General features: G+C 33.8%; 3 protein-coding genes, 1 long non-coding RNA gene and 3 other non-coding genes across 14 annotated transcripts in view; 1 reads left to right on the plus strand and 6 right to left on the minus strand.

Annotated features, from left to right (window-relative positions):
- The window catches only part of LOC127120109 (uncharacterized), a 50425-nt gene extending 40687 nt beyond the window's left edge, over window positions 1-9738 (minus strand). The window contains exon 1 of the mRNA XM_051050497.1: window positions 9680-9738. The gene's annotated coding sequence lies outside the window, so the exon portion shown is untranslated. The remainder of the gene's footprint in view (window positions 1-9679) is intronic.
- LOC127120107 (uncharacterized) overlaps window positions 1-12812 on the minus strand; it is an 83615-nt gene that overhangs the window by 40687 nt on the left and 30116 nt on the right. For 2 of the 7 annotated variants that reach the window (XR_007803084.1, XM_051050493.1), the window contains one exon: window positions 4847-5491. The exons of 3 other annotated variants lie outside the window; for them this stretch is intronic. Coding sequence is in view for 2 of the 4 variants with exons in the window: in XM_051050493.1 (XP_050906450.1) it covers window positions 5488-5491 (4 nt within the window). In the remaining 2 variants the exon portion in view is untranslated. Of the gene's footprint in view, window positions 1-4846; window positions 5700-12812 lie in introns of those variants that run through there. 2 more of the 7 variants (XR_007803088.1, XM_051050489.1) reach the window with 2 other exon arrangements.
- The window catches only part of LOC127120108 (uncharacterized), a 38073-nt gene continuing 30107 nt past the window's right edge, over window positions 4847-12812 (minus strand). The window contains exons 2-5 of one of the 2 annotated variants that reach the window (XM_051050495.1): window positions 9443-9665; window positions 8937-8978; window positions 7422-7564; window positions 4847-5824 (exon numbers count right to left, since the gene is read on the minus strand). In XM_051050495.1, coding sequence (XP_050906452.1) covers window positions 5704-5824; window positions 7422-7564; window positions 8937-8978; window positions 9443-9610 — 474 coding nt within the window. In that variant the 5' untranslated portion in view covers window positions 9611-9665 and the 3' untranslated portion in view covers window positions 4847-5703. Of the gene's footprint in view, window positions 5825-7421; window positions 7565-8145; window positions 8465-8936; window positions 8979-9442; window positions 9750-12812 lie in introns of those variants that run through there. The other variant, XM_051050496.1, reaches the window with a different exon arrangement.
- LOC127120116 (uncharacterized) lies at window positions 5823-7539 on the plus strand. Its single transcript, XR_007803107.1, has 2 exons — window positions 5823-6124; window positions 6182-7539. It is a non-coding gene; the product is annotated as an uncharacterized LOC127120116 (long non-coding RNA).
- On the minus strand, window positions 6385-6545 carry LOC127124089 (U1 spliceosomal RNA). Its single transcript, XR_007803727.1, has one exon. It is a non-coding gene; the product is annotated as a U1 spliceosomal RNA (small nuclear RNA).
- LOC127124404 (U4 spliceosomal RNA) lies at window positions 7106-7255 on the minus strand. Its single transcript, XR_007803903.1, has one exon. It is a non-coding gene; the product is annotated as a U4 spliceosomal RNA (small nuclear RNA).
- LOC127124615 (U5 spliceosomal RNA) lies at window positions 8599-8715 on the minus strand. Its single transcript, XR_007804087.1, has one exon. It is a non-coding gene; the product is annotated as a U5 spliceosomal RNA (small nuclear RNA).

Consider the following 12812-nt stretch of genomic DNA (forward strand, 5'->3'; position numbering starts at 1 on the left):
TATCACTGATGGGAATAATGTAATGTTAAGGTTCCTGGACAACAAGACCAATATAACATTATATCTAGAAGCAATAAAGTAACTCATATCAAAAATCATCATCCACTTCTCACGACCCTGCACACCCAAGCTAGCTACCCACAACACATTCCTAACTTTCGGTGTCGTGTCATAGAACAAATTGGAATACAATTGATGGTGTTAATAAACTTCAGTATCTAACTGTGTTTGAACTAAATGCCAAGACTCTTCGCACTATCCAAGTAAAACTGCAATAGCCAAAAAATCACAATTTCCATCCTCTTCCATATCAACAATGTAATCAATGTACTAATGTAAGAAGACAAGAATGTGAGACAAATATTTTAGTTTTGAAGACGCGTTACACGGTTGATTTTCAGTTGGTTTTGTACATGATCTCTTCGTACTCTGACTTAGAGGATGTTACATTTCAGTCAACGAACCTCTCTTGCTCGTCCTGTATGTAGATCTTGTCTTGTAGACTTAGATAACACTCATTAGGTTTTTTCGATCTCTATCTTTCAAAGCAGCAACTATGTATCTCGGAGCCATATTGTATTTGGTCATGTCAATCACAAACTTTCTTTCATGATCTTCTACACGACCTAATATGTCATTCCCATATAAGCCCTTAGAAAGTGTATGATTGTGAAACTCACACCTAACTGTAACCTTCCAACTACTTCCAATCGGCATAGATTGCAACATAAATGGACATTTCACTTTCAAAGCATAACTTCCTGCAATTGCATCCTTCTTCTGGTAATTTCCTCCTCTCTCACAGCCCATAATCAAATTTTTTTATATCTCTTATCCCATTTGTGGTATCAGAACGAATAGTAACATCAATAATATCATGTTGTTTACCAACAGACTGAGCCCATGCCAAAATGTCAGGTAAAAAGGGAAATATCTGACATTTACAACATATACAAAATAAATTATCAATGTCAAAAATATCATCAATATAAAGGAATCATTTATGTAAAACGCACAACATCAATGGTGAAAACTGAGTAAAATTTACATGGGAACCATCGGGATCTGGACCCCACAATTGAAGCATACTTAACTATCAGATTTTTGGGTTTATGCAAAAAAAAAAATCGGTATACAACAAAATTTGTCTTATTTGTGGAAAGCTTTGGTAATAATGATGGTAGAATCTTGCAAATTCCGGATTTTTCCTAAAAAAAAGGATAACACTCCTAAACATATTCAAAGTTTTACTAAAAATCTAGAAATAATTTAAAAAATCGGTAAAACTTCAACAGGTTCTGAATCTTTGCAAAAAATTCAAGAGATTTTTGGATTTTTGCCAAAAATTTGGTTAAACCTTATACCGGATTTTTAAATGTCCGGTAATAAAAGCATAAAATTATCATTATTACAAAATATGGGGGTGCTAGGTCAAAAATGGGGGATGGCAAGAAGAAATCTTATCATGCATTTCATATTTCAAAACTTAACTCTCTGTTTTGTTGTGGCTTTGCGCTTCCAAGTTCCACCGTCTATGTCATAATGGGTACTTTATCGTTATACTACCTTTGTCCTATTCATAATAGACAACTTACTTTTTAAATACATCAAATAACCAATAAATGGACAATATATGAACCAAACACGTTAATTATTTAACGCATCTAAAAAGTAGTGTGTCTTTTATAAATTGGACCAGAGGTAGTATTATTTTTTTTCACAAAGTTTGATTTTATCATGAATGTCACTGTTTTGAGCATTTAACATGTCATCCCCAATTGTACCTAGCACCCTCACATTTAGAGCAATTTTACTGTTATACCTTCATTAAATACCGAAATTTTCAAAACATGCCAGGGCGTACCAGAAATTTTGAGTATTTACCGACTTTTTTTGAAAATTACATTTTTTTACCGTTACAAAGGTAAATGTAATGATAATTTAGAAATCTCAATATATACATACCAAAACTTCTGAAATTTTCGGTGAAGACATGTGCTCTCTTACCGAAAATTGTAAAATTTTCGATAATTATCATAAAATTCTGGAAATTGTGAAATTTCTGGTATTTAATAGAAAATTTTAAAAATTATGACATTTCTGGTATACATTTAGTAAAAATTGTTCATTTTTAACTTCATTAATTTTTCTAGAATAATTGATTCGATAAAAAAACCAATAAAATATATACATATATTAAAAACACTGCTACATACAAGAATACAAAACAAATTAGGATAACCTCATAACTTTATCTTTCTAGTGCCTAATGCGTCTCACATATGCTGATTCTCATGCTTTTGCATCTTTAATACAATTTTGTCTCCAACGCTCAGTGACAAGAAACAATGGACAATAGGGTTTCAACTTTACACGAACACAATTATTGTTGTTGACAAAACCAACAACAATGATTTTATGATTGCTCGTATACATAGGTGGAGCTAAGGCAAGAGGGGAAAATGTGATGTTAAGTCTCTTCGACAGAGAGACAAATACGACATTGTATCTACTTTACATGCTTTTGCATCTTTAATACAATTTTGTCTCCAACGCTCAGTGACAAGAAACAATGGACAATAGGGTTTCAACTTTACACGAACACAATTATTGTTGTTGACAAAACCAACAACAATGATTTTATGATTGCTCGTATACATAGGTGGAGCTAAGGCAAGAGGGAAAAATGTGATGTTAAGTCTCTTCGACAGAGAGACAAATACGACATTGTATCTACAAGTAATAGGGTAATCCATTATCAATATCCTGCACACCCAAGTGTTCTACTCGTAACACATTCCTAAATGTAAAGACTGTGTCATAGAACAAATTGGAAAACAATTGAGGTTGTTGATGAACTTGAGTATCTAATTGCATTCGAATCAAAGGCCACGACTCTTCATCCCATCCAATAAAAGCTACAATAGTATGAAAACCAAAATTCCCATCATCACTAACACCAACAATGTAATGAATATGTGGAATCATGGATGTAACAAATCAGGAAACTTGGACAAGTAAACATCTCTCGAAGAAGCAGTGGACGATTGACTTCTAGCCGGCATACTTGACGGTTGACTTTCAGTTGGTTTTATGGATGATCTCTTTATAGTCTGACTCCCCTACAAGCTCTCACCATACTCCCATTGTGAAGGATCACGATGAACATCACTTTCTTGACCTTTTTTGCTCTTCTTGACTCCCATCTTTGGCTTGTACTTCATCGATGGTGGAAACATAAAAGTTACGGATGAATGTGTTAGTTCCCGAACCTTTTTTTTCAACACTTTATGGCCTATGATATCCAAAGTACAGAAATATGTCTTCAACTCTTCACACTCTATTTCTAAATCCAATTATGTATGACTTTCTTCATGATTGACATCATGCTCTTCAATGTGTAATTTCTTCCAAAAACTATGAATTAGTTCTAAAGGAACAAGATTGCCTTGTATTTGAAAACCGACAAGTTGACACACACACAATAACACGTGTGTTGTTCTAATGAAGCAACCACATACATCTTGGTTTGCACCAACCAGTTTTACCCATTTTAGTTCCTTTCCAATATGTTGTATACACTGTCTCGAAACAAAACCGTGCAAGTTGGCACAAAATGGAGTGTTATACCGATGCTTAATGTTGATAATACTTTTTTGAAACCAGACTCTGATTAAACTTAGCTGCAACTTCAACACGGTGATTACAACATCTCAACTTCGACATAAATCTCCCCGACTTGTAGTCAACATGTTTTGAAGAAATGTTAATTTTAATTGGTAAATAATAGCAGAGAAAGTTTCTTCAATATGAAAATATGGGGGTACCAGGTATAAAAGAGGGGGTGGTAGGTTAAATGCTCCATTGTTTCAATACACTGATTCTACGCGAACCTTACATCATAATTTTCAGTGTCTTGTATGTTGAAGTGGGCCTTATTTTGTGCCAATTTCTAACATTGTCAAATTTCATACTAACATTTATGTTTTGTAACGAGATTTGTCATGAGTTACATAATGTTACTATTTCATATTTGATTTTGGTTTTACTATGACTTGATCTTAGTGTATTTTTTTATGGGAAGATACTGGTTCCCAAAGGTATTGTTTATGGAAAGCAAGCAAATCAAGGAGTTACTCAGGTAAAATTTCAACGAAGCAAGAGGTCATTTGTTGAGGAACACGCTGGATGGAAGTTGGATGGTCTTATAGTTCTCAATTCATATTGGAGGAATGAGGTCCAATGCCATGTCTATGTTTAAAGTAAAACCTAGTCATGGATCTAGGTTGTCTATCTAATGCCATTTTTGTGCATTACAGGATTCAACATACAAGTATTAAGAGGTAATTTTTTTGTGTGGATATTATGCACGCTCCTATAAAAAATGATCCAAGGATCAATTTTCTCTATAATATTGTCCATGATCCAAGGATCAATTTTCTCTATAATATTGTCCATAAACACATTGTCCATAAACACAGGGAGTTTCGTGGGCTCACATATGCTTGAAAACGAACGGGGTTTGCAGGGCAAAGGACACCAATTCCACAAAGCATGCATGTCACGTAGGTCAACGTGGAAGTGAAACAACACTCTTTCACTTCGTCGGTATCATTGATTTTGTTGCCATTATTCTTTTTAAGTCATTTTACTTGATTTTTGGAGTGCATTTATGAATTTTTTAGGCTTTAAACTCTCAACTAATGTCGTTTTTCTGGAATTCTATTTTAGAAGTGAAACTAAAGATTATTGATAAAAGTAAGTGTTTTTCACTAGCAGAATTGTTTTTCCTCAAAACAAATTATAGTCATCCATGTATTCTTTTAGTACATCAACAACAACAACAAAAAACGAAAAGTTAAATTTTGTTTAGAATATTGTTGTGAACTTTCAAACAAACATGTAATGTGAAGTTAGGAATTCTATACAAGCAGAAAAATAAAGGAACAATAATCACCAAATATTGAGAACATGTCGGGCATGTACGTTGGACTCCATAAAAATATTCTTGACGTTGAAATCTCCATGTTCTCTAAAGAAAACTTCATTGCTAAGTGGGGTTTTGATACAAGGTCTCAAATTGAATTTAGCATGTGTCTACTTACAATGGCGAGGTTGTATGCCAACGTTTCATCGACCATCAACATCCTTTTCAGAAATGAAAATTTTCACACATCGACCATGAAAGTCACAATTCAAGGAATCTCGTGCCTTCTGCATTGTCTCCTGAGAACTCCATCAAGGTACCACTATAAGGCTTGATGTTTGATTTAAGTATGTCTAGTTGCTTGTAAGTGACACACCAGAAGGCCTAAAATCTATTAAGAATGGCTTAAAATTAGTGTTCGATGCAGAAATAAAACAGCTTAAGCAGTCTGAACCCTGTTGTGAAAATGGAATATGACACAGCTTCTGGTGTGCTACGGGACGTAACGCTGGCTACGGGCAGACCGTAGCTTAGCTCTGATTCGTCATGTTTTGTTCTTTTCACCTGAAACAGAGAGAAACCAAAAATACCTCACAATTTTCATGATCAAAATCTACCACCATGGCTATAGCATACAAAACAATCTTGTACCTTAGTGTTAGACTTGACATATTTCATTCAAAAACACCAATGAAAGAAGATACACAAGTGTTCCTGCCAAACATCAGATTTCACTGAGGGAAGAAGACAACTCCATATCTTCCTCTGAAATCTTCTCATCCACAAGTGTTCCTGAAGAACTCCATTAATTGGTTTTTAAAAGGTTCTCTAAAACTCACTCCGCGAGAATATGACACAATAACCAAACCCTCATTTGCCCCATCCAAAAGAAGAATTCTTCAGATGTGAAAAAAGTTCTTTGTAAAAACCATGCAATTTTTAATGAAAATCTCCATATGATAACTTAAAATTGATCAAGGAAATGAATTAATGCTAAATAAGAAAAGCACTTTAGAAACATATTAACAATGTGGCCCAAGATTGTTGAAATCTGAGCATGAATAAGCAAGGCCTGACTTGAACAGGATCTATGCTATAGTTCTAAGGAGACCAGTACATAAGATCACTTTTTACCTTTTCGTGTACAATTTTTTTGTGATAACAGACCCACAGATTATCATTGTATGTCCTTTTAAGGTCCCTTTCCATTTTTAAGGCTTAACATAATCAACTGAAAAACAATGTCCTTTTAAGGTCCCTTTCCATTTTTAAGGCTTAACATAACAACTAAAAAAGTGATTTTTCTTTCTTAACTTTGAGGCAAGTGACCCTCTACAAATTAATGGACATTTACACACTCTACTTTTTCACTAAACCACCAAATATAGGATCCAAAATCACTAAAACAACCACCAAATATAGGATCCAAAATCCCTAAAACTATTAAACTTATTTTGGAAGGGGCCGCGCGAACGCAGGCCCCCACAGCAACAAATTATGATGTAGGCTCCACCACTTGGGTAGACCTTAGGCTAGCACCCCTCCTAAGTGCAATGGAGGTCACTTGCCTAGGCCATGGACCCTGATGATCATCCATTGACCCCATCCAGGTAAGTATGTTGCAATGAATCACACGCTTGTTCTTTATACCTCATGTTCCGTACTATTCACTCTAACAATTCCGATGTGGGACTAGTGTTAACATGATATTTTTTTGTGAAAGATAATCATCATTTAAATCTAAACTACTAAGACGTATTTGTTCCCAAGATTTAGTGTTGGAGTTGTATGTACACCGTTTATATCAACTTAGCATATCAACAATTCATACACCAACTTGACCCCTACTTACAACTTAGCAGATCAACAATTCATACAACAACTCACATTTGCAACCTCCATTAGGATTTATATCCATAACTTTGCTCTTGTTATGAAATCAACTCAGGTCAAATCTTACAATTTATATCAGTTTTTATTTAGTTTCAAGTTAACGTTTTTAATCTTGAAAACATAGATCAATGTTAATTTTGCTACTATAATGTTAGTTGCAATATTATATTTTATGCTAAAATAAAAAATAAAGTTTGAATAAATTGAAAAAAATAGAGTATCAATAATACAGACTTAAAAAGTATATCACAAAAAAAATACAAATATATTTAACTAATGTTGTAGGACTTTACCCCTAAGGGAGCCCTTCCAGAAATTCTCAAAGGCTTGAGTTACCTCAAGCCTAAGAGGGGGTTTGGAAATAGTTTTCAACCAGCAATAGACGCGCCTCGGTTAGAACCTCACTAGCTGCGTCATTGCCCCAAGCGCAAAGATAGAATTGAATGAAGAATAAGCTTCCTTTTTATATAACTTCAAGCTTATCTAATTCCTCTCATTAGCAATATGGGACTTAGAAGTTTTGGCAACAACTAAGACAAGCAAATAGTAGAAAAATAACCCCGTCATCAAACAAGTACCAAAGTTATTGAATTTTACTTACTTATAATCCAGCCACAAAATGACAATCTTCAACTCCCAGCTTTGACCCCTACTTTTTCTACATCCGAAGGCTTTCGGTGGAAAAATCTTTAGGAGACAAAGATGTGTTGATGGAATCATGAAGCACGCTGACCGAAGCTTAATCTAACATTTGTACAAACATTGACATGAAAATAACATAATCGAAGTAATTTAACGCAAACATAGCGCATGAATAAGAACTCACCTTGCAACAGGGGAGCTGTATTGAGCTAAACGATTTATTCCATCTTTTATTTAAGTAAGTCTTTAGCGACCTCACCATTTTCTTGATCAAAATCTACCATGGCTATAGCTCACAAAAGAATCATGTCGAAGACAAAGAGGCTTTTTACCTAAGTGTACAGATGCAGGCCAGCAGAACATTCATGCACTAAAAATAAATTACAATGAAAGATGAAAGAAACAGTACTCTTTATTGCACAACAAGGTGATCGTTTTAACTTTTTCAAACAGAATGATTAAGCATATGGATTATACAAACTGAACCACTTCCGATTATGTCAAGATTTCGCATATAGATTATACAAACTGAACCACTTCCGAATATGTCAAGATTTCGCATATAGATTATACAAACTGAACCACTTCCGAATATGTCAAGATTTCAAAAGTTTTATCCAATCACTGGATTTCACTTAAGAGTATAAAAAGTAACAACTTCAGTGGGAAGGAGACAACTGATAATGTTTAAAAACTAGTCAATCATCAATATCAAGTGGGTCTAAGAGTCTCTTCTCTTGTATTATTCCATTTGTCTAAAGTTGAAGCATATGGTAAGTGATCTGATTATGATTTTCAAAGGCCAGCATAACAAATTCTTAATCTTGTTTTCTCACTTCTAAAGTGTAAAATACTGAAAGATTATCACATTTCTCACTTCTTAATCTTGTTTTCTCACTTCTAAAGATTTCTCACTTCAAAGAGCATAACAGAAAGATTATCATTCAGCTGTAAAATACTGACATCTAGTTTCCCGGAAGACCTTGTAGTAATACACATTTCCTATTAAATTTAAAAATTACTAATGAATAATAATGTGGTTTGTGAAATATTCAAATAAGTTACTAGAAAACCATGGACAGAAATCAAGCTTAAGAATCTTCAATGAACATTGAGAAAGTTGAACTAAATTGCAGAGCCCTCAAAATTGAGAACTCTTCCAAAAACTAGCGTATGCCGCTAATTGTGACGCTGACACGGTATTCTTTAGTAAAAGGCGAAAGAATAGTTCGCTATGTCATCATCACACGGCTCCGTAAATGATAGCAATGAGAGGTGCTTTCATTTTATATGTAAGCACTATAGTTTCTTTTATGCAGTAGAAGATGTGGGACTTGAGTATGATACCCACTCACTTGACCCCTACTTTTAATTACTAAAGTATCCCAATCTATAGCAACAAATGAACTTCAATGCAAATACAGCACATGAATAAAAACTCAACTTGCATCGTAACAATCTTTAAAACCCTCACCATTTTCATGATCAAAAGAATCCTGTAGCATACAAAAGAATCCTGTAGAAGATAAAGAGGATTTACCTTAGTTAGGCTTAACATATTTCATTCAAGAAGATAGTACTCTTCATTGCAAAACAAGGTGATAGCTATGGAGTATACAAACTGAGCACTGCCAAACAACATATTTCTTTTAGACTAAACTACACCGGCGACACCGATAATAATTTAAAAAATGAATAAATTAAATATAATCACAAATGTCGGTATATGTGTCCGACACACACATTTTTTCAGAGGTGTCGGTGTTGCATAGAACTATAGGATCTTTCTTTCGAAACCTCAATTCTAGCCTGGTGGTGTTTATCCCTAAATTAACATGGATGGATGATGAGATTTGAGAAGCAATTTTACATGGCAAGTTAATACAGACTCAAAACCCTTTTTTCAACCGACCCAAAACATCATTTGCAAATATTTATGAATATAAGGTGATTTTTTGAGAATGGAATTGTATTGTTTACCTTGCTTGCTTCAAAGAGAGAACATGCATGGAAGCTTCCCTTTCCCAAATAGAAATGGAAACAGTAAAAACGAGAAGCTGGAAACAGTAAAAACGAGAGACCTAGAATCCTTTCCCTTTCCCAAAGACAACTTGCTCGGTTTCCTTCTTCAAAGCATAAGAGTAACATTGAGATTCATGCTCCATTTATCAAAATCATCATGAACTACAGAGGAAGACAAAACGTTTATGACAAAATGCTTTTCCTTTCCTGTTGGTTTGGTAAAGTGTTTTATTTTAGTTCATTGTATTGTTGCCACTTAACCAAAAATGTTCAATTATATATTATATTTTATTAAATTTTCATTTTTTTAATTATATTTTTATGAATAAATCAATCACTTGTTTTTTATCTTTTATCATTTTCTAATTAAACTCAAATTCATGATCAAAATTTTAACTAATAAAATATGATAAGATTAATTTTAAATTTAATTTATTATATCATATTTACTCCTTACGTACTCATTATCCCACCAATAAAATTGAACACTTTATTCTCCCCTTAATCGTTTGCCTAGTTAGGGATGAAAATATTAGACTTTTTCAAATAGTCTTATATTGATTAAAGTATTTAGTTATTGTCGTCGATTATTTCACGGACTAGATAGAGTTTGAATCTTTAATAAAGATAATGCGTCACAGTATCCTTCGTTTCTTCAAAAGAAATATCCTCACCAAATTAGACATCCCATATGTCATTATAACCAACAAAGTTCGCAAATTGAAGATTTTGTGATTTATTAGATGACCTGCATGTGGTTCAACATCCCAGTGAATTAGTGTAGTATAAAGTGGTTGACTTGTTGTTGCATAATTGAATGCAAATTGCAATGCGAATTGGAACTGATTTATGAGTGAATTTTCGAATAGAAAACAACCTCTGCAATGCTGAAAAATGCAGTATTTTGGCCTTCTGGTTCAGGTATAACCGGTTACATGATTTGGTGTAATCGGTACACACACGAAAAATGTGTTCTGTGGCTATTTTTAGGTGATGTAATCGGTTACATGATTTGGTATAACCGATTACATGCAGGAAAAAGATGTGAAAACATGCAACTTGAATGACATGTTGGGGAGGTGTAATCGGTTACCTGGTTTTTGGTAACCGGTTACATGCACGAAAAAAAGTTTTTTTTAGTCTATTTGGTGGTATGTTGGCTCACGTGAACACATAGGATATGCATTTCTCTTGATGACCTATCATGTGTATGTGATTTGGTATGTTTTTGCAGGTCTAACTCATGATGTGGTATTGAACAACACTCGGGCATGATGCGGAAGCTTGAACATGAAAGACTCATGGAGAAATGAAACGAATAAAGTATAGGATGGTTGGTTGACTTTTTCAAATAAGGATTTTCCTTGTGTAATTTATTTTGTAGTTTGGATATTTTGTAAGATGATCGCTGATTTTGTAATGAAATGGATTCTTAAATGAATGGAGTGGTAAATTGGTTTTTAAGAAGAATGGCTTCCTCCAAATTTAAATATTTGAATTTCTCGAAATTGTATCTCTTGATCTCTTGAATGAAGCATTGTGCCACCAATCTAAGCCCAAGATAATCACTAAGTAACTTCAATACCCAATGCCATGATGTAACAACATAACCATAATCATATGTTGAAGATTAGATTTCCACAAATTTGATTCACAAGAAATGAACTAACCATTACTATCGTGCCAACTTCACTTCAGTATCATACTTAATAACCCTTGAATCAATGATGTTTGTTATTACTATGCAATTGTGAATGAATGCAGGTGGTATGTAGATGAGTCACAAACCAATAGTCAGATGAAAATGGAAGGGCAAAATTTAGGGTATGACAATACCGTTTAACAAGAAGCCCCATTTCCTCATCATTTGACTTCTCATTATCACTAGATCCACTTTCGTCATGCTCTTTTATTGTGGACCTGGAACTAGAAGCCACAAGAGCAATAAACTTCTTTTCCACCTCTTTTTCTTTGTTCTTTTCTTTCTTAACTTTCTTCTCATGCTTCTCTAAGCTAATGAGCTCTTGCTCGTGTTCTTCAAGCTTACCAAACAAAATTATAGTGTATGAAGTCAATAGGTTGTTAGCTTCCTTGATGGCAGTGACAGTCCCTATTAAGACATCTCAAAATTTTGTTAGTAACAATATAAGTGGAAATTGCCTTGCCAAGTGCATTCGAACGATTTATAAGATGATTGAATCTCTTTCGATCGGTAATGGTTTCACCATGCTTCATGTTAAAGAGTTCAAACTGTTGATTTAAAATGTCGATTCTAGCTTGGTTGACCTCATTTGTACCCTCATGGCCAGCTTGTAATGAGTCCCACATAATTTTAGTGGTTTCACAATGAGAGACACAATAATGTTCATCAACCCTAAAGCGGAGATTAGAATATTCTTTGCCTTTTAATCACAATACCACTTTTTCTCATCTTCTGCATCCCATTGTACTTCCGGCTTAGGTACAACAACACTACTTGCATTGGTCATAGTTATTTCAAATGGACCATTTTGGATGACTCTCCATATTTTTCTATTAATAGAATTCATGTGGATACGCATACAATCCTTCCAATAACCATAGTTCTCTCAATGTTTCACCTGCTTTCTGCTATGCTGCTGTTGTTGTACTCCCTTTTCACTTTTTTGTCATACATGGATGTGAATTGGGCTTAAACAAAAAGCTGGATGGGCTTGGAAATGATTTTAAATTGATAATGGTTTTGGTTTTCATATGTAATGGATAATGAAAAGTGGTTTTTGGGTGATGATAAAATGAAAAGTGGTTTTTGGGTAATGATAATGAAAAATGAAAAATGGGTAATGTAAAATGGATATGAAAAAATGGTTATTCAAATTGGATTATGGTTTTGGTTAATGAATGGATGTGTTTTGATTAAATGGATATGGGTTGAACCACACGGGTTAAATCGAAATGATTGAAATTCTAACAATAAATCGAAACCGAACTTGATTTTCAAAACGATGCAATAACCTCTAAAATTAATCAGAAACTCAAAGATCAATTCTATTCGAAAATCAACCTTGCGTTAAAAATCAAATTGAACTTTAAAATAATGCAACTCCTAGAATTAATTTGAAAAAAGATGAAATGATTTTTAAAACCAAATTTAAATTCCACTAATCAAATTCAACCTCAAAACTCAATTTAAACTTCGAAGATTAATCGGAAGTAAAAATCAAATTGAGGCTAAAACCAACTCGAAAAAACATTATGACATAATGCTGACTATAATGATAACATGCAATGAACCGATGAATCCAACTAACACGACTTGCAAATCAGATTGAACCATGGTTTAGTGAAA

The sequence above is a fragment of the Lathyrus oleraceus genome, chromosome 2, assembly GCF_024323335.1.
Source record: "Lathyrus oleraceus cultivar Zhongwan6 chromosome 2, CAAS_Psat_ZW6_1.0, whole genome shotgun sequence".
Taxonomy (NCBI): Eukaryota; Viridiplantae; Streptophyta; class Magnoliopsida; order Fabales; family Fabaceae; genus Lathyrus; species Lathyrus oleraceus.